The sequence below is a fragment of the Lissotriton vulgaris genome, chromosome 9 (genome assembly GCF_964263255.1).
Source record: "Lissotriton vulgaris chromosome 9, aLisVul1.2, whole genome shotgun sequence".
Classification (NCBI taxonomy): domain Eukaryota; kingdom Metazoa; phylum Chordata; class Amphibia; order Caudata; family Salamandridae; genus Lissotriton; species Lissotriton vulgaris.
Window position 1 is genome coordinate 222911495 of NC_141697.1, and position 22156 is coordinate 222933650.

At 44.9% G+C, this 22156-nt stretch overlaps 1 protein-coding gene across 1 annotated transcript in view; it reads right to left on the reverse strand.

Moving 5' to 3' along the window:
- Positions 1–22156, reverse strand: part of KLHL28 (kelch like family member 28) — a 209829-nt gene that overhangs the window by 72071 nt on the left and 115602 nt on the right. The window contains exon 3 of the mRNA XM_086937343.1: positions 19791–20234. Coding sequence (XP_086793469.1) covers positions 19791–20234 — 444 coding nt within the window. The remainder of the gene's footprint in view (positions 1–19790; positions 20235–22156) is intronic.

Sequence of the window (22156 nt, forward strand, 5' to 3'; positions counted from 1 at the left end):
TCTGAGGGGTTAATTGTTCATTACAGGGAATTACCTCGTCGAGTTAGACTGCCATGAAAGGAATACATCAGAATGTTCTTTCTGGCACCCCTGTGATAGTGACCGTATTTCCCCTTATGGAAGCAACTACGCTACTAGAGATGTGCTAGGCCATGCCAAGTTTAGTTGACTTTGCTACTAATGCACAAGTTACTTACCTTCGGTAACGATATATCTGTAATAAACAGTTAGTTATAGATTCATTACCTTAGAATTACCCCCAGGCGTCAAGACTGGATCTGAAATGTTTTTTAGTCAGCAGTACCTCTGCGTGTCGGAAGGTGGCGTCGGTCGGCTCCTCGTCTGTCGTCGGCATTGTGGTCGCTGGGATGACGTCGCGGCAGCTACTTAGACGCCGCCCTTTTGCGCTGACGTCAGTTCTGTACACGACTTTCCATGCCAGAAACGCAGAGCCATGCAAGACACTGACCACCGGTGCACAAAACTAGGGCCCTGAAAGGATGTCCTTAACCGTAGAAATCAGTTCACAGAACGGGCAGAATGGATGGGGCGGTAAGGAATCTATAACTAACTGATGTTTTTTACAGATATATTGTTACCGAAGGTAAGTAACTTGTGCATCTGAAAGAAACACGTTAGTTATACATTCCTTACCTTAGAATAGATATCCCAGCAATACCAACCCCGGTGGTGGGTCTGCGAACTAAGATCACAACAGGAAATCCTGGAGAACAAAACGGCCAAAGAAGCCATCTCTCTGGACTTGGCTGTACAGGCAGTAGTGTTTGGTGAACGTGTGCAGCGATGCCCACTTGACAGATGCAAGTCAGAGGAACTCCTCCTTCCAAGGCAGTAGTGGCTGCAGTCGCTCTGGAGGAATGGGCGCATAGCCCCACTGGAGGCTCCATTATAGCCAGAGAATAACAAGCCTTAATACACAACACAATCCATCGAGAAATGGTGCGTTTGTGTACTGCCCGACCCTTCTTTGTGCCCACGTAGCCAACAAAAAGTTGATCATCCACCCAGAACCGTTTTGTGCAACCAAGATAGCACGTTTTGGGTACAGACGGTGGAGCCTCTCTTCCTCCTTCGAAGGATGCATAAAGAAGGTGGGCAAAGTAATGGTCTGTCTGATGTGGAAGGCAGTGACCACCTTAGGAAGGAAAGATGAACGGGTCCGGATAACCACCTTGTCCGGATGAACAGACAGGAAAGGAGGCTTTGAAGAAAGAACCTGGAGCTCACTCACCCTTCTAGCAGAAGTGATGGCTACCAGGAAAGCATTCTTAAGGGGCAAGAGACGTAAGGAACAGTTCTGAAGCAGCTCAAAGGGAGCGTACATTAAAAAAATTAGTACACGAGTCAATTCCCACTGAGGTATAACGAAGGGGATTGGAGGAAAAAGATGTGTTAAGCTTTTTAAGAAATTATCAACTACCAGAGGCTTCTGATCTCCACCTCCCCCCATGTGGCCGCCCCATTCCAGAAGAGATGCATCCGTCACCAAAGTGTGATCTGGTTGGGGAAGGGAGAGGGATCTGTCATTGACCCAATCCTGGTTTGTGAGCCACCACTGCAGTGGTTGTGCAGTGTCCTTCGAGATCTGGACACAGTCGGACAGATTTCCCTGATGTTGCGCTAACTGGAACTTCAGGTCCCACTGCAGAGCCCACATATGCCACCTGGCATGATCGATCAGCAGAATGCAGGAGGCCATGAGGCCCAGCAGCCTCAGGGTCATTCTGAGCACAACCCGGGATAGAGGCTAAAAGATCGGAATCATAGACCGACTATCCCGGACTCTCGGGTTGGGAGGATAGACCCAAAAGCGCGTCGTGTCTAGAACCGCTCCGATGAAGAGGAGCTTCTGAGAGAGAATCAGGTGTGACTTCGGCACATTGATGAAGAACCCCAGCGAATGCAGGACGTTGGCCGTAGTCTGGAGGTGGGAGACGACTGCCTGGGGTATTTCTGCCTTCAAAAGCAAGTCATCGAGATAGGGGGGGGGGTGGGGGGGTTAGACTGAAACCATTGATCTGCACAGATGAACTGCGACCACCGCATTCACTTTCGTGAACACCCGAGGGGGGCTTGTAAGGCCAAAGGGGAGCACGGTAAACTGAAAGTGTTTGTGGCCTACCGTGAACCACAGGAAACGCCGGTGGGCCGGCAGGACGGAGATGCGAAAATAAGCGTCCTGCAAGTCCAACGCTACCATCTAGTCTTCCGGGTCGAGCACAGGCAAGACCTAAGCAAGCGTCAACATCTTGAACTTCTCCTTCCGGAGGAAGCGACTGACATCCCTGATGTCCAAGATAGGATGCAGGCCCTTGTCCTTCTTGGAGACCAGAAAGTAGTAGAAGTAACAACCACAACCTACTTCTGGGACAGGAACGCGCTTGATGGCTCCCTTGGCCAAGAGAGCCGTAACTTCCTTTTGGAGAAGGGCCATATGATCCTCCGACATACAGTGGTATTGCAGTGGCATGGCTGGAAGGGTTGTAGCGAAGGGGAGGGAGTAGCCCCTTTGGACTATTTGCACTATTTCCTGTCCGACGTGATTGTGCGCCAGTGGGGGAGAGGATGGCGAATCCTCCCGCCCACTGGCGTTTGATGGGCCTGAAAGGTCGGACTAGGAGGGTTTGGAGGTTGCTGCAGATGGGGGGGGGGGTCGGGGGTGGAGAGGCCCAAGGACTTTGCCGTAGCCCGCGAGTCCTTGAAGAATTCTAGGGCGTTGTCTGCTTTGTCGCCAAAAAGGCGACAGCCATCAAAGTGCATGTCCATCAAGGTGTTCTGGACATTCCCTGAAAAGCCAGTGGACCTCATCCAGGCATAGTGACGAAGCACTACCGATGCTGAAATGGTCCTTCCCAGGGAGTCGGCGGAGTCCAGCCCACAATGTATTGTAAACTTTGCTGCATCCCTCCCGGCGGCAACAGCCTGGGAGAGCACTGCCCGGGCCTCCTTCGGACACTGAGGCAGCAATGGCGCCACCTTATCCCACACTGAGTGCGAATAATGGCCCAAGAGACATGTGGTGTTTACGGACCGCAGTCCTAAGCTGGCAGAAGAGAACATTTTCTTGCCAAAGTGTTCCAGCTTCTTTGATTCCCTTTCCGGTGGAGTGGTAGGGAAGGTGCTCTTGGAAGTGGAAGCTTGAACTGCCAAGCGCTCCAGGGTGGGATGTTGGGAGAGGAAAGTGGGGTCGCCCGAAGCCAGACGGTGGCGTCGGAAAATCATCCTGTACACGCGAGCCCCCGTGTTTGGCATGGACTATGTGCCCAAAAGGACGTCTGTGCGGGCCTCATTAAACAGCAGCGGGGGCTCCGAAGAGCTCGTAGCCAGTTGAAGCACCTCAATCAGGAGGTTAGTCCTGACCGCCACCGTAGGAAGCTCGAGGTTGAAGGACTCTGCGGCCCTATGCAACACCACTGCGTATGATGCTCCCTCCTCTGTAGCCACGGTAGGAGGAGACAACATGCCAAGGTCAGGAGAGGTGTCCAAACCACTGATATCCCCCAGTTCCTCTCTCCAGTCCTGCTCAGTGTCCAACAGGTCAGTCAAAGGGTCACCTGACCCCTCCCAAACCTCCTCCTCATCATCATCATCATACTATGGTTGAAAAGGGACCCCAGGAGTTAACAGGGGCATAAAAACCCCACCCGGCACCAGATCCGGCATTGGACGATGCCGGTCTGGCTCAGTGTCCACGTCGGGATGGAGGCTGGGGTAGACGCCGGCCGGGGGACCGACCGGCATCGGATGAGGTGCTGTCGGAAGCAGCGGCAGTGGAGGCATAATGAGGTCAACCTGCGCCGATCTGGATTCAGGCTTAATCCAAGAAGGGCCTGTGGCGCCAGGGACGGAGCCTCGGGCAGCGAAGACCTAGACTGCCCAACCGAGTCCGCAGGGCTCGAAGGTGCGCTGACTGGGTAAGTCCGCCCAAAGATGGCATGTAGCGCCTCGTAAAAAGTACGAAGCTAGTAGGGAGTCATTCCGGTTCCCAGAAAGGGAGGGGGGAAACTCTGAGTCAAACCTTCGGGCACCCCGCGTGTCTCTTCGAATCGGCCGACCAACGAGGAGAAGTCGAAGAACAACGATGCTTCTACTTCTTTTTATGTTTTGACTTACCCGACCTAGAGTGCTAAGACTTTGATGATTTCAAACTGGAATGGTGGCAGCTCCGCGACCGGTCCTCGACCGTGACCGCGAACGGCGCGGAGCCGACTGCCGGTATTCAAGCAACTTTTGGGACTGCTCCCACAAAGCCTTCAGCGTCATCGACAGGCAGCCGGAGCACAACTTGGGGTCATGGTCGCGAAGAGGCACACACAGTGCGGATCGATCACCAACATCAGTCGGTTACAGGAACTGCAGGCCCTGAAGCCGGGCAGCTCTCGTGCACCTTTTCGGAGTCGGAGACTCGAAACAAGAACTCGACAAAAGTCAAGAAAAAGTTAGTCAAAAATGGACTTGGGTACCGCTCTCCCCAGATCTGCGCTGGCTGGCGTGGAAAGAGAAAGAACTGACATCAACGTGCAAGGCGGCGTCTACGTAGCTGCCGTGACGTCATCCCGACAACCTCGCCGCTCACGACGGACGAGGCGCTGACTGATGTCACCTTCTGACGCGCAGAGGTATTACTGCTGAAAAAAAACTTTCTAGAACCAGTCTGACACCTGGGGGTAATTCTAAGGTAAGGAATCTATAACTGACGTGTTTCTTTCAGATATTACAATATTCCGTAAAGTAGGCGCACAGGTGCTTCTGAGTGTGCCGTTTTGTGCCTACCTGCAATCATTTACACCAGGGCTCATAGAAAATTACAGTATAAAGTGGAATGGTAGCACCGGTGGGCTGTGCCCTATGTTCTCATTGTTATTTGTATGATTTACCCCAACACTGTTCCCCGCAATTGCATTAATAGGACCATAGGGACTACCATAGTGACAAATGCACTTAAAGTCATATCTATGCAATGTTTAGATCTGCATCTAAGGTGATACTTTAAAACTGCATACCTTGGGAAGTACTTATGTGTTACCTGCATTTGGGGAACATATCTTGCAAAGTATATTGTGTAATTTTATCGTTTTGGTTCTAATGTGTTTATAATATAGAAACCCATTTTTATAACCTTGTGTGGAGTCTCTTTTGTTGTGTACGCACTGTGTTACTGTAGGAGTGTGTTGCACAATCGTTTTTAGGGCTCGGCCTACATCACCACGAAGTGGGGCGGAGCTCCGAGCTCCTATTGTTAAAGAAAAAAAAAAAGTTTCTTTAGGGCTCGAGCCAGAAACATTCCTTAGTGCGCGAGCTTTTTTTATGGCATCTGCATAGTGATTCGTCTTCGCTGTGCTGTAATTTTAGTAGCCATGACGCGATAGGCTATATGTAATTTTTGTCCGCTATTTTTGGCATTTTCTGTGCAGTTTCGCGCATGGCAGTCCATTAATTTGAATTAGGAGCTGTCAGGGTGCCCTTGTAATGCAATCCAGATGGTGGGAACGCGTTCACCATTCTGCATTGCATGTATAGGGCGCGCGTTCGTCAGCAGCGTGTTTGGGGCTGAAAAAGAGGCAGTATTTAAATACAGATTACCGAATGAGTTACACGATTGTGCTCGGCTGTAACTGCACGGAATCACTTTGTATTACCATGGGTAGTCTGCGCGCGGTATCCAGAGAGGGGGATGTTTTCACTCAGGCGTGTCACAGACTTGACATGAGCATGTTGTCTATATTTTTAACCCGTCCTTTCCTTATTTAGTGTGCCTCACGTTACACGGTGGCTTGGTAGCATGATGTTGTCTAAATGCACTCCGATTTCACTGCAATATGTGGGGTGCACAGTTCATTTAAATATGTTGATTCTCGCACCTTTCTTGTAATTGGGCGGAGAATTTATTATTCTCACTTGAGTATTATTAATTGTTTTTTTATACATGATTATGAGTCGGATTTGTGATATGTGGCATTTGTTTTCGGTTTGTAGCCATGAGGAAGACCGTGGAGAATATGACGACGAAACATGTTGGCTACTTGTGTGAAAGTGCAGAGTGGTAGTGCAGAGTGGTAATGAAGAGTGCAGAGTGGTAGTGCAGAGTGGTAGCGCAGAGTGGTAGCGCAGAGTGCAGATTGAGAGTGCAGAGTGGTAGTGCAGATTGGTAGTGCAGAGTGCAGAGTGGTAGTGCAGAGTGCACTGATAGGTGCAATCAAAACACCTGGTCTAGATACGGGTCCAGATAGATTGCCCAATTACTTATATCGAGAGAACCTGGAAATTTGGGGGCCATACTTTAACCTGCTTTCCAATACCATCCTAGCTGGCATAGAGATTTCCCCTTTTAGGAAATTAGCTGAAATTATTCTTATTTTCAAGAAAGGAGACAAAGCAAACCTGGTCAACTATAGGCGCATAAACCGGACTGATTCTCTACAAAACATTATTTGTAAACAGGTTATAGCCCACATTCAAGAATGGATTAGGAATAAGAGTGTGCTATCTGATAGGCAGGCGGGACTTAGATCGAAGGTTAGCCCCATAGATCAGATCTTCTATTTTGTTTGCATTTATTGGAAGGAGGTGATAATTGCGAAGGCAGACTTGATGTTGTTTATGTCGATCTTCGCTCAGCTTTTGACTTGGTAAGTTATGGAAGGTGCTTGAGGAAATTGGTATACCTGCCCCACTATTGGATATTTTTTTTTTTTATTTCAAATCTTTTTTATTGAAGAATAAGGATAAAAATAAAGACAATACTATAAATCTTTAAAGGTACAAATGAACAAATTCTTGGTATCATGACACTTACAATAATCAAAAAGAAAATCAAGGGAAGAAGATAAGAAAAAGGAGAAAGAGAAAGAGAGGTAGAGAAGGGAAAAGATAGAGGAAAAGAGAAGAAAGAGGTGAGAAGAGAGAGGACAGGTGTATCCATAGGGCAATAGTAGTTGGTTTACCCAGACTTGGCACACTGTGTGCGTAGCAGAGAATATGCAGTAAGTATACAAAACCAAAAGCAAACACCTCAAATTCCACCTAGATACTGTCTAGGAAAGTCAATTGTTGAGATGCATATCATGGTGGTTCAAAGTGGGAGGATGACGCATCCAGGGATGTCCAGAGTTTTTTGTTCGAGGGCTTCCAAGTGGCTGACTGTAGTGCAGGATTATCTGCCCCTCTTAAAAATGAGAGCCATTCCAGCCAAATTTTGAAGTTGACTTCGTCAAAATTTTTCCATTTGTAAAGAATGACCTTGCACGCCAATGTCAGCATAATATCAAGCAATTGCCTGTCATGAATGTCCGGCAATTGTGTTTCCAGAGGACCTAAAATGACATATATGAAATCTTGGACAGGCGTGATTCCAAGCACTTGTTGAATGTACGTAAATATTTTACTCCAGAATGTTCGTAATAGGGAACAATGAAAAAACATGTGTGCCATGTGCAATGAGGCTACATGCTGATACCGTTGCCCTGGTGAGGTGGGTGGGCGGGCAGGGGTGAAAATGGAGCCCCGACTGAACCCAATCCCAATGATCGGGGGGTCAGGCAGGGGTGCGTCCTGGTGCCTACCCTGGTCACGTTATATATTAATGGATTATTCTGAGAGAACCATTGATGACATTGCTCCTTCTCTAGCCAGCAAACTCTGCATACAGTTTAGGTATGGATATCTGCCAGCAAAATCATTTACTAGCAAATGGTAATATGAAAGTGGCATCAATGATTATCTTTGTATGGGTTGCCTAGGGGGATCTGCATATCTTACTCATGTTTCGTTTTTCTGCCCCCTTTACAAACAGCATTGCTCAAATCTCCATCTTTGTTATGCTGATATTCTTCTATGCATTACAGTCAGTTATGATGTGTCTACCCGTAATGGTTTTTTTTATTTTCTTCTAAACTGTATTTTAAATGTGCTCTTGGCACGTATATTTATTGCTATTTATAATTGGTTTTGGGTCTATTTTGTGATGTTTTTGTCTTGTCCTTATGATCTAAAGCGATTGAAACAAAGTTTTTGATGAAGATGGCAGTAACCAATCAGGAGTGGCAGGTAACAGGCCAATCGTTTAAAAGTTTACTTGCAGCAAATCCAAGCTTGGTGCTTGTCCTCTTAATATTAATATCTTTATATAGCTTGTTAACACCAGAGTAAATAGTTTAGAGCAACAGTAATGGCAACACCAGCTCCTGGATTTGCAGAAGGGTAGTCAGGAGGGACCAAACAAGGCAATGTAACTGGTTAATTCTGGAGGGTCTCCGTGAGCTTCAACAGTGATAGCCAAGCGGTGGCATCTTCGTCAGAAGAGAAAATAAGGATAAACATTACAAGGATCTTTAATTCGGACCCCCAAGAAAAGGATGCCTTAACACACTGCACAATTGGGTGAGGGCAGAAAAGAATTGATATAACAGATCAAGTGAGTGACATGTCCATATGAGCGGAGGGGCTTGGAAGCATGATCTGGTAGCATGAGAGACCTGTCTGCAATACTGCAAAAGCCTTCAAGCAATTAGAGAACAAGCATTTACAATGCAATGGTCTTGGCATTTTTAAAGTTAGAGCTATTAGCATTGCTCAATACATTTTTATTTATGTTTTTTTTTTAAAAACATAAATAAATGGCATTGTCATTTACAATGCCAGTAGAAGGGCAGGAGAGCAAGCACAAGCAACGAGGGGCAGGACAGCAAGCATAAGCAACGGGGGGACAGCAAGCACGAGCAAAGAGGGGGGGCAGGACAGCAAGCACAAGCAACGAGGGGGCAGGACAGCAAACACAAGCAACGAGGGGGGGCAGGACAGCAAGCACAAGCACAGGACAGCGAACACAAGCAACGGGGGGCAGGGGAGCAAGCACAAGCAACGAGTGAGGAGAACAGCAAGCACGAGCTACGAGGGGGCCAGGACAGCAAGCACGAGCAACGGGGAGGGGGCGGGGAGCAAGCACAAGCAACGAGGGGGGGGGGCAGGACAGCAAGCACGAGCAACAAGGGGGCAGGACAGCAAGAGGGGGCAGGACAGCGAGCACAAGCAACAAGGGGCATCGGAGCAAGCACAAGCAACGAGGGGGGAGGACAGCAAGAATGAGCAACTAGGGGGGCAGGACAGCGAGCACAAGCAACGGGGGCAAAGGAGCAAGCACAAGCAACGAGGGGGGGGGAGGACAGCAAGCACGAGCAACGAGGGGGGGACAGCAATCAGGAGCAGGGGAGCAAGCACAAGCAACGGCAGGACAGCAGGGGGGCAGGACAGCGAGCACAAGCAACGGGGGCAGGGGAGCAAGCACAAGCAACAAGAGGGGGGTGGACAGCAAGCACAAGCAACGAGGGGGGGCAGGGCAGCAAGGGGGTGCAGAACAGCGAGCACAAGCAACGGGGGGCAGGGGAGCAAGCACAAGCAACAGCAGCACAGCAAGGGGGCAGGACAGCGAGCACAAGCAACGGGGGCAGGGGAGCAAGCACAAGCAACAAGAGGGGGGTGGACAGCAAGCACAAGCAACGAGAGGGGGACAGGGCAGTAAGGGGGTGCAGAACAGCGAGCACAAGCAACGGGGGGCAGGGGAGCAAGCACAAGCAACGAGGGGGGAGGACAGCAAGCACGAGCAACGAGGGGGGAGGACAGCAAGCACGAGCAACGGGGGCAGGGGAGCAAGCACAAGCAATGGCAGGACAGCAAGGGGGGCAGGACACAAGCACAAGCAACGGGGGCAGGGGAGCAAGCACAAGCAAAGAGGGGGGAGGACAGCAAGCACGAGCAATGAGGGGGGCAGGACAGCAAGCACAAGCAACAGGGGGCAGGACAGCAAGCACAAGCAACGAGGGGGGGGGGGAGGACAGCAAGCACGAGCGTCACGACTGCACAACGGGCGCTTACCGTATGGGTTCCTGCTTTGCCCTGCAGTCAAGCCTCCTCATCAAAAGAAGACGTGGACGAGCGACGAGCCGAGCCAAGGGTCTGGGAGCAGAGTCTGCTCACGCTGCCTGCACGTGCCAGTCGTCCCTCTGATTGGTTAATAAGGAACACCAATCAGAGAGCTGACTTGAGCGTGCAGGCAGCGTGATGAGGGGCGTGCTCTCTCCCGATGACGTCAGGGAGAGAAAGAAGAGAAAAAAAACGCCCCCGAATCGGGAAAAGACGGGGCTTAAAGGGAGTGACGCCCCTCTCCTCCAATGGCTGGCCAGCATTTACGAGGCCAGCCAATGGAGGAGAGTGCCGGGTTCAAGCCCCCATGCTGGTAAACATTAAATCTCTGACCGAGACTGCGCAAGCGCAGCCTACAGTCCTCGACCTAAAGAATGGGATGGCATGTGAAAATGAGGAAGGAATAATTCAAAAATAGGATTGATCATAGTACTAGGACTACACCCTGCTGAGATGGATTTTGTAACGAGTTTTACTTACAAGACTGGAGGATTAGGCCATTAGAAACTCTATTCTATCACAGGTTCAATACCGCTTTTGGCAGGGTATCGGTACAGTAGAGCAGTCCCTTAAGCTCTTCTTAATAATAGGAAAGTATGTCAAGGCAAGGAGAGGCTCTGTGAATGAGTTATTCCAACTGAGGGCAACGTCAACTAGCTGCACTCTGGTGTAAATTTCAATTAAGGTCGACCATATTCATAAATCTTCATAATATGATTTTTATTTTTATTTTGTCACTTCTTTAAGTTCTTCGTAATTATGGTTACTTTCATCATATTTATTCATTTGCATGCCCAATGCATTTCGGGGCTTGCCCTTCTTCAGGTTACTTTTTTATCTGTAACTAGCTTACCAGTCTCGCAATGCTGCGATCTCAGAAGAAAGGAAATTCAAGGAAACTCATTATGATAACATTAAATTTACATTGTGTCATTGTTATTGAAACTTATTCATTTTATTTTTGAAAACATTTCTAAGTGTGGCTTGAGCAGTGCGTCCTCGATTGGCTTCCAATCTTGATTCTGGTTGCTCTCCTGTTTCATTCGAGCGGGCTTGAGCAGTGCGTAATTGATCGTTTTCCAATCTTGATTCTCGTGGCTCTCCTGTTTTATTGGAGCAGGCTTGAGCAGTGCGTAATCGATCTGTTTCCAATCTTGATTCTCGTTGCATGTTCGTTTGAGAAGAACGGGCTTGGGCAGTGCGTACTCGCTCGGCTTTCAATCTTGATTCTCTTTGCTCGTTCGTTTGAGAATTACGGGCTTGAGCAGTTTGTATTCGAACAGCTTCTAATCTTGCTTCCCGTTGTCTGTTTCTGAAGCTCGTAATGCCTTTTTCTTTCGTGCTTCTGATGTAGTTTGACCAATCGATTTCCGTTTGGGGGTCATAACTGTCGACGATGCTTGCAAATTTGCTGTATTTCAGTGTACGAAAGATTATGAGGGCCCTGGGGGGCAGATTAAAAAAATTTTTACAGAAACCTTTGCGGGAGTGTACTCAACAACTTCCCAAACTTTCATGGCGATCGGATGAATGGTGTAGTAATGCATAAAGGACAAACAGACAGACATACTTTCGTTTTTATATATATAGATGAATAAAATACACAGCCAATCAAGATATAGTTCAATATACATTCCAGGATTACTCCCAGTATTTATAGATGCACTCAAGTTAGCTCAGGAAAAACGTGTTTCTTACAGATGCTTATAGTGAAACTAATGATGTTCAATACATTTTGGTGAAACTTTATTACCACTTAATAATAATAATAATAATAATAATAATACTGCATTTTGTAAAGCGCGACTAGCTACCTCGCACTGGAGGTGTCCCTGCGCTAGAGGAGTACAGTTGACCTAGAGGCAGAAGGAAAGAAGCTAGCGGGGTTGAATAAAAAGCCAAGTTTTCAGTAATTTCTTGAAGCAAGGTTCAGAAGGTGCCTGTTGAATTTCTTGAGGTAGGGTGTTCCAAAGAGAGGTGACGTTTGCCGAGAAGGTCCGACCGCCTAGTCGAGCCTTTCTCGATCGTGGAACGACCAGCTGAACACGGCAGTTGGACCGAAGTGCACGTGTTTGGGCATACCTTGGAAGGCGTTTTTTCAAATATTCTGGGCAGGAACCATGCAGAGATCTAAATGCTAGCGCAAGTGCTTTGAATTTTATTCTGCTGGTCACTGGCAGCCAGTGCAGAGAGCGAAGATGCGGAGAGACTGACTGTCTGAGAGGAATTCGCAGTAACAGTCTCGCAGCCGCATTTTGGACTACCTGGAGTTTTTGTGTCAGGTATTTAGGTTGGCCAAGGTAGAGTCCATTGGCGTAGTCCAGCCGAGATGTGACAGTGGCGTGAATAACCGTTTTCCGGCAACTCTCCGGGAGGAATCTCAGGATTTTCCGGAGATTTCTTAGTTTGCTGAAGCAGCACCCGGCAACTTGTTGGATGTGGGCGGTGAAGGACATACTATCGTCCCATCTAACTCCAAGGTTTTTTGCCGAGCGGCTGGGCGAGGGGGCTGGGCCCATCTCCGTTGGCCACCAAAATTCTGAGGCGGGGGTGGGGCCTCTGCCAAAGAAGATCACTTCGGTCTTATTGGCATTCAGTTTTAATTTATTCGTGCGACCTGTGTGTTTTTTAAAAAGTACAGGGGAAAGATTTTTTGTGCTTTGTTGAGAAAAGAAGCCACTACCTCTTGAGTAACGTGAACAAAGCATGCGTCAATAAAACGTGAGTAGTGCCGATAAGCAGAACGTGCCGTTAAACAGACTACGAAAAAAACGCTTACAATTCAAAGTCACTATGCTCGTGTTTAGTCCTTTCAATCACAAGAGTTATATTGAAACGTGCACAGGAACCTGAAAAATAATGTACAATACCGTAAGTTACAATTAGGTGCATATTAGTCTGGTTGACCCCATGTATACAAAAGCGTGCAAGAAACTTACGGAAGGTGTTTCAATGAGTACACGGAGTTCCGTTCTGTCAATCACTGTGTTATAAGCTGTCAAAAGTACAATATCTTAAAAGCCAATCTCTAGCGAACCAATAACTAGTTAACCAGTGTCCACCCGTACACTATCCATTTAGATGAACTGCCGCTTACTTCAAAATGACCTGTAGCGTTCCTCCTCGGGACCCGCCATCGCTTCAAAGTCAGTGAACCCGTCGCCGGGATATATCGTGGTACGTCAGAGCGACGTGTATGAAAATAGAAGAAATACTATTACGGCCCGGTCAAAACACACGGGGTCGAAAGATCGAGAACTAATTAAAATCAGAGTCAAAAAACAAATAATTAAAACCGAGGTGATAAGATGTGGTAAAGTGAAAGTGTACATGAAAAATAATAAGCGCAAAAACGTCTACACATAACTCCGATGTGTGATCAAAGTGACGTGTGCAACCCGTGACAAGAATCCCTAGTGGAAAGATAGGGTGTAGAAAGGTGTACCTTTCAGGCGAAAGGCAAAACATTGAGCACATGTCTAAAGCACACAACAGTGTTCATACTGGAAAGACCGTATGTCAAATGATGTGTCGAGAAATAATTCCTAAAACTCACAATAATAAGCTACCGTTTTTGTTCAAACAGGGTATACAAGCAAGCTTCTGCACAAGTGAAAGAAAGAATCAAACCAATTTACATACTCAAATGAGTAAATGATGCTGGTACTTTGGTTAATTTAAATAAAACAGTGTGGGTCTACACGTTCATTGAGTCCATACAAGTCAAAGAGTGAATCGAAACAATATTACATACTCTGGCAGGTAAATGATGCTGGTACTTTAGTTAGTTAAAGAAAACAGTGCAAGTCTACACGTTCATTGAGTCCTTTAGGATGAGCTGTATTAAGAAGATTAATCCAATGCACTTCCCTGCGTAGTAGGTGCTGGGTATTGTCTCTTCCTGGAAGTACTTTAACTTGTTCCAATACTAAGAAGCGTAACTGACCAGGAGTGTGGTTATGAGCGTTGCAGTGACAAGCCAAGGGGGATTTGGAATTTTTAGTGCGAACATTACTTTTGTGTTCAATGAGTCGTGTCTATATTTTCCGTTCCGTTTTGCCCACATAGGCCAGTCTACAGGGGCATTTAATCATGTAAATCAGGTTGCTGCTGTCACAGGTTGCTGTAACTTTCAGTTTGATGTAACTTTCAGTTTGATGGGTGTTCCTTTGCTGGGATGCTGGATTTGGTTTTCCTTGATAATGGCATTACAATTACCAGAATTGTGACACTGTAATGTCCCTTTATGTGACTGTATTTTTGTGTCCTCCACCTGATTTAGGATTTCTTTAATGTTCCTAGTGCGAAAATATGTGAATCTTGATGACTTTGCGAAAATTCCATTAAAATCCTCCTCCAACGTTAGTAGTGGCCAGTGTTTTAATATGATCTTCTTGATGTTGAAACTTTTGGTTGAATATTTCGAGATGAATGTAATTCTTGGTTTCTCTGGCGGTTTTTATGCTGATGTGAATAATTGCTCTTGTTTAATGTTGGTTACTTTGGTTACTGCTTCTTCCCAAGATACTTGCAGGATAGTGTCGGTCTCTAAATTTCCCAATGGTAGTGTGCATGTGGTCTTCAAATGACTCCTTTGTGAATGAAATTCTTTTGCGTCGTAATAATTGTGAATAGGGTAGATTTTTTTTAGGTCAGGTTGATGGAAACTTTGGAATTGCAAGAGGTTATTTCTGATTGTGGGTTTGGTATGCACCGTGGTATTTAAGACTCCATTGACATGGTGAACCGTCACATCCCAAAAAGTTATTTCATGCCTGTTGGTGTGCGTAAAACCTATTCTGTCATTAACCTGGTTAAGGTTCTCAATGGCTTGGATCAAAGAGGATTCTGGTCCCTTCCACAACATGAAGATATCATCTATGTATCTTTTGTATAACAATAAGTTTCCTGCCCATTCCGGTTGGTTCAAAACGTGGTCTTGTTCGAATCGATACATAAAGATATTAGCGTAGGCCGGCGCCGCACTATTCCCCATTGAGGTACCAGACGCTTGGATGAAATATTCATTTTGAACTCAAAGTAACTATGATAAAGTGTAAAATGGAGGAGATCCATTAAAAATACCTTTAAATCCTGATTGTTAGGAATTAATCACCTTGACATGCGAGATTGCTGAGTTGTGGTCTTTTTCCCAGGTCCCTAAAACCAAACTGCTAGTTAATTTTTAGACGCTCCCTTCCTTTAGAAAAGAGGCACAGCAGAACGTAGCCTTTGCTTGGCTTACTGTTCCGGTACCACGCCCCCTCTTCACTTCCTGGTTCCTGCCTCGTGGTCTCCGTGGCGTTTTGCGGATTGCCCAGAGTCTCTTTGGACCCTTCCCGCCTTGTTGCGTTCATTTCCTGACCCTGCCTCAGCTGGATGCTCGTTTTCTGTGTGAGCGTATCTTTGCCGAGCTTCGGCGTTTCTTGATTTCTAACGCGAGAAGTTTATCGCGTTTGCCCTTACTTCTCTCACGCATTTAGCGGGCGTTAGTTCGCTCGATTCTTTTATCTTGCTTCTGTTGTGTGATTGAGAAATACCTGCCGAGTTCTTTTGTTCTCTTATCCCTCCTGTGAGAGTGAGCGCTCCGCCCTGGTCTCCTTTGAGGGCTGGGTGTCTCTCCTCGTGTGTGTGTGTACTGCTCCGCTGTTTCCGCCCACAACAGCCGGCCGGTGCTCCTCACATCCCCCATACTTTGTTTTAGTTTGTCTGGTGTGAATGTCCCTCGAGAGTTCTACTCCTCCTACCCAGATACTGATTATTCAGCCTACCTTTTTTGAACTCTTCGATAAAGCCTGCCCAATCTCCAGTTGGGGTAAGCACACCTGTAGAATCACGCATGTCAAAGTCTCCTGCATACAGGTTAGTGAAGTAAGGATATATTATGTGTATTGCTTATTTTGTTTTTTAGCCTGGAGATCCATCTACGACTCCTGCTGTACCCTGCATACCCCCTCGTATGAGGAGAGTGGTGGACAATCCTAGGGTAAATTCCCCTCATACTTTTAGGAGACAGTAGACAGGAGTGTGTGTCTATTCGCATTCTTGCTCCTGTGTCCTGGAGGTGTAGGGATCCTTCTTCGCTCCTGTGGAAACTTGGTTACTAGCCTGACACTGATCTTTGTTGGTCATCATTAGAAAAGACTCCACTGCTTCCAGTCCAAGATTATGGGGAATATATGTATAAAGTAAGGTGACGTCTATGGTACATAGAATCATATTTGCCGTGAATTTAGATTGATTGTCTATCAAGATATTTAAGAAGTGTGTGGTATCCTTTATGTACGTATTCATGTTTTGTACAATTGGCTGAAAATGCTTGTCCAGATATTTACCTATTGGCTCGTGTATTGTGTTGATGGTTGAGACTATGGTCTGCATGGAAGTTTGGTGGGGTGCTTATGTATTTTAGGGATCATGTATACATAAGGTAGTGCCGGATTAGTTTTAATTAGGAATTCCTTTTCGCTGGGGGTGAATGTTTTGCCATTGTGCAACATTCCGTCCATCATCTTGTGTGTTTTGCTGTTCACCCTATGTGGGAAGGGTATGCCCAGATTTGGGTCCCGTGCTCACTAGGCCACTGGAGTCAATCTATTCTGGCTGAAGACGGCTGATAGCCAGAAACCGGTCCTAGGATGCTTGATTCCGGTCCAGGAAAGACATGGCTTGGCAGTTCGGGCTGGACTGTTCCCATGAGGCACAGGGTCAAGACTGATTTGCATATGGCCATGTCTTAACTGGGGTGGCTTGGTGAGCAAAATAACGGTAGATTAAACCCGGATCTGTGACTGGGGGTGAATGCTTTGCCATTGTGCAACATTCCGTTCATCATCTTCTGTGTTTTTCTTTTCTCAACAAAGCACAAAAAAATGTTCCCCTGTACTTTTTAAAAAACACACCGTTCGCACACGTTGGAAGTGGTAATAAAGTTTCACCAAACTTTATTGAACATCATTAGTTTCACTGTAAGCATCTGTAAGAAACATGTATTTCCTGAGCTAACTTGAGTGCATCTCTAAATACTGGAAGTAATCCTGTAATGTATACTGAACTATATCTTGATTGGCTGTGTATTTTACTCATTACAGATAAAACAATCCCCTGAAGTAGGGCAAGCCCCGAAATGCATTGGGCATATAAATGAATAAATATGATGAAGAACTTAAAGAAGTGACAAAATAAAAATCATATTATGAAGATTTATGAATATGGTCGACCTTGACTGAAATTTACTCCAGAGTAAAGCTAGGTGACGTTGCCCACAGTTGGGATAACGCATTCACAGAGTTACTCATTACCCTCATACTCAGGAGGGTCAACCCAGCAGCATCTACCTACATTGTTACCCGAATTACCATTTTACACCAACCTAGTAAGTGTGATTGTTCATTCACATCAGCGTTATTATTTACCAAAGGCAAGGCAGGCTCACTACACGTGGCCTTTATTGACCTCTGTTGTTCCTTTAACAAAGGAAATTGCTCAAAATCTATGGTTTATGTTAGAATCCATGGGAGTGGAAGAGGACTTCATTATCGTATTTAAGAAGCTACATAAATATATTATAGTCAAAATTATATATGGTTCAAATGGAGATTTTACAGCCCCACTTAGTTCTGAGCGTTGGATTCACCAAAGATGTATCCTAGCCCCATTCCTGTTTTTCACAGTACATTAATGTTTTGGAATCTGTTTTTGTTCAACATGGTGTCAACGTGCCCCAGGTCGGGAAACATTTGATACAACCTTGCTATACGGCAATGCCACAGTACTTTTAGCTAGAACTTCAAATGCCCTCTGGATTTAATTTACGATTTATGAGTAATCTTGATTTAAAGGTAAATTTGGACGAATCTTTTATTATGATGAGTGGCCCGAGAATTACAAAATCCAAGTCATATTTTATGGGAGGGGGGGTGGGGAGGGGTTAGTAAGGTTGCTACATTTAATTACTTGAGAATTCTGTTTGACACTTTTTTTACAGCGGGGTATCTGATAAATACAAGATTGCAGCAATTGGGTGACGAGGCAGTTTTTCATTTTTGCATCAAGCTCGGACACAGGCCCCGCGGTTGATAATACAGCTGTAAAGCAGTAAATGCATTCCAGTCACTCTAATTCTGGTGCACTTCAAACAGCAGAAAATGTGTTTTAAGTAGACTCCCTCTTTACCCAAGAGTGTTGCCACCCACATTTGTCACACTGAATTAGGGTAAATTATATATGAGACACCATACAATTAGCCCCTCTATAGCTATGGATTAAAATGTGGCTTTCTTCAGAGGGGACATTTTCAAGACTAGTATTAAAAGACCTACTAGAGTTGAATAATGCACTAAAAATCCCTTGGCCTGCTTATATCAAAGAGTCTAATTCAGAGTTAGGTGTCCCTGAACATTTCTCAAATCTGGAGTGGATTGATAATAATAGCAAATTAAGGATTAGAGTTTGTTCTTAAACCAGTGTTCAAAGGAGAGGGCAGAACAATCTCAAAACATTCAGAGTGTAGCCTTGTATTGTCTCTTCATAACTTACTCCTGTATAGGACTCTTCTTGGCCTCTTGGTCAAATAAACGCAATTTTTATTTGACCCGATTACGCCTTAGCCCCCTGCTTTTCCTGGTAACCTTCTCCATCAGGGAAGCTGATTTGCAAGCCTGTCAAAATGCCCGTGACAACTCACCTCAGCAAAGTACTACTAATCTTACATTATTTTGCACTTGATACAGTACTTTACCAAAACAATTTTTTGTCCCAATCCTGCGGACATCCACTATTCATTGTTATAAGCAAGGTATGAAATATTTATTACATCTTAAGGCAAAAGAATTGAGATGTGCAGTATTATATTTTATACGTACCGTTTTATCAATAAAGAAAGGTAAGAATTAGTGCTATCAATAATAGTTCGTATATTTTATTTTATTTATTTGGATATCACTGGTACTTGGTATCTTGACATGAGCTGATCTAAAATATTTTGTCTGTTCTGATAGTTTGGATGAACCATTTCTGTATGTATAAGCGGATTGTATTCAGATTTGAAATTATATGTTTTTAATGTAACTTTTGTGGTATTTTCTGAATGAAGTGGATTGACTGACTACTCAAATGGGTAAACAATAATCCTGGAAGGGTAGCAAGTAAATATTGCAAACATATACACAAATTATGAAATATTTAATTTAATTCACACATTAAAAAAACATCTATATAAATTTGAGGCACCATTGTCCCTCCTATATTCTGTTTGATGCAGGTGCACTGCTCCCACGAATCAATCATTCAAGTCTGCAGAACAGTTTCGATTTTCCTTCTTCATTTATATACACTTTATTAATATCATTTAATTTTCTAATCATTCGCCACTCTGTAAGGCACATTTGTCTTAAGTTCTTAAATGTCCCAAGTTACTTGGCATGACAGAATCGGCTAGAATCTATTCACACTTACCCCCAAATAGTCCATGGTATAAATGGTAACAATCCTTTTAACCCACTATCAATACATCTGAATATCGCAAACAAAGTGGTCACAAGCACTCAGTGAGACTTGGCTGGCAAGCATAACCAGGTCATTCTTTCAGGTTAGAGGATACAGATCTCAGGTGACAATACAAAGAGAAAAAATAAACAATTCCCCTACTGCTTGCACATGTTGACACTGCTCAAGAAATAGATAATTAGACCCAGAGCGGCCTCCTAATGACCTTGATGGAAACTTTTATTAGATGGCGAATGACCCCAAGGGAATCTTGTACTTGCACATCTTGTATCAGTGTAGAAAGGTCGAAGCAAGAAAGCTTTCCTCCCCTGGTCTGCAGTGTTCTACTTTAGAAAAATGCTTACCTGTTCATATGAGCAGGGCCATAACCACCAATCGCATAAATCATTCCATCCAACACAGCAGCAGCAAAGCAGCTTCTTGTTTTAATCATCGGTGCAACAGGTTGCCATTCTTTGACCTTTGGAATATATTTTTCAACAGACTGTAAGTAGGACTGGCCATCATATCCTCCTAAGGCATATAGCTCTCCTGCTAAAACCACTACTCCCAGAGTACTTCTACTCTCAGTCATCCTCCTAAGGGACGTCCATGTATTTGTATCAGGATCCCAACTTTCCACAGAGTTTTCATGGTTTTTGTAGGTGATGCCTTGTCGACTGTGAGTGGCAATGCCGCCGACAACATACACTTTCTGGTCCAGGACACAAACTCCTAACTCAAATCGTGGAATGCTGAGAGGTGCCAGTCCCATCCACTTGTCATTCTGAGGAAAGTACATTTCCACACTACAAAAAAAAAAAAACACAAGAGACAGGATTATAAGCAGTTACTGGATCCCACAATGAACATTTATATTCACCTCTAGGTATGCAACTCTTTAAAATATGAATGCACAAAGCACGGTCCACAGGGCACGGACAGGCTGCCATATTATTCATAATTTCTAAAGACAGGGGTCCCTAGACAGTTTAGAGATACTCAGGGTAATAAATATAGGCTCAATAGACTCTATATTCTTTGTCTAGCCGGACAGAGTTTAATATTCAATAAGTGCATGGAAAGAATTTCATACAAAATTCAAGTGGAACACAGCCTGCGTCCTACTAACACAAATAGACCGACAATTAGGGAAGGGTTCAGGCAAGGGGAGCGAGTCTACATAAAATAGAATATAGAGGATTTGAATTACGTGGAAACACCATTGCACAATAGGATACACAATGTATTAAATGCATATGGTGTACAAATTGTCAACGGCCTTTCGATCCCTAGGGCAAGGTAGGGGGATCATCTTCTGGACATTATGAAACTAATGCCTGTGTACAATTAGCTCTGGACATTACAATATTCATGTCGGGTTAGAGCCAGTATGTGGGCAACGAACGACGAGGCGAGGTTGCCTAGCTCAATTCACTTGGTAAAGTGACTCAGGACTGAATGTTTATTGTATAATAACGTTAGAATGTGTAGCACTTTAGAATGTGAGAGGATATTAGACATATTCTTTACAGATGTCAAAATTAATCCCATTATAGGGAAAGCTGTTCATAAATCCATTCCGTGGTAGCCAGTGACAGATTAGGTAGATCACTCCAGTCTGTGTAACTTACTCCACCTGCACTAGCAGTATCTCGAAAATGGGAAGGATAGAGGACAAGATGCTATACAGAGAAACAACTTTTTTGTGACATTAGATCTTCCTTCACGCTCTAAGAGTCAAGCTACAATTCCAGATTCATAATCATTTCTACTTGGCTGCCCTGTGACCCTGGAATCAGTCAGAATTCAATGTCCCTATCGCTATGCTGTCCTGCTGCCCATAATCCCCAGATATTGATTCCTAACCACCTGCTCCCCTGGCAAGATTCATTGTTCCTTGCCTGCTGTGCTGTCTGGATTACTTTCATTTATTTGCACTGTTGCCCATCAAAGTTCTCAAGCACCTCCTCATCCCGCCAAGTACCTGCACCAGCACGAATAGCAAGCCCTCATCTGTAGTAAACAATATCTTTCAGCAGATGTTTCTCATTATCTGATTTACACCTTATTTAACTGTTGTATATTAGGTTACAGTTAACATCCATCCAATGTTCAACAACACTGTTTTTTTATGGTGATTACATTATATTACATTGCAGTAGTATTACAGTACAATACACCACAATACTGCTAAGAGATCAAGCCCAACAATGGAGGCATTCAGTTTCTTTTCAAACTTTACTGTCCTAACGCAGCAAGCCTGGGAACAAGTCTTTGTTTCGTGAATGGAGTTTAGCAGGGATGTGCGAGATATTAAGCCAATGAATTTCCAGGTGAGACACAGATTTAGATAAATTGATTTGGAAGTGAATTATTTTTTTGCACCATAAGGATTCTAAATCCCCCATGCTTTTTATTATTTTGCAATACAGCGGTCGAGCTTGCGATATTATCTCACTTGCCTCAAAAGAAATAAGCAGGTGTTGAAGACAGACATGTCAAGTAACGCTAACTTTGACATTATCCCAATGCTAAGGGTTTTGCTACCCTCAATCCTATCTGTCCGAAATTACACCATATCTGACACCACAAGTCCTGTGGCCACCACCTCTTCTGGTCTGGCATTAGGAAAGAACTTTTCCCTTGTACTAAAATTATATTACAAAATGTGTTAGCCTCTATGTATATATGATTGAGTCACACTTTCAATCATAAAGGCACATTTTTG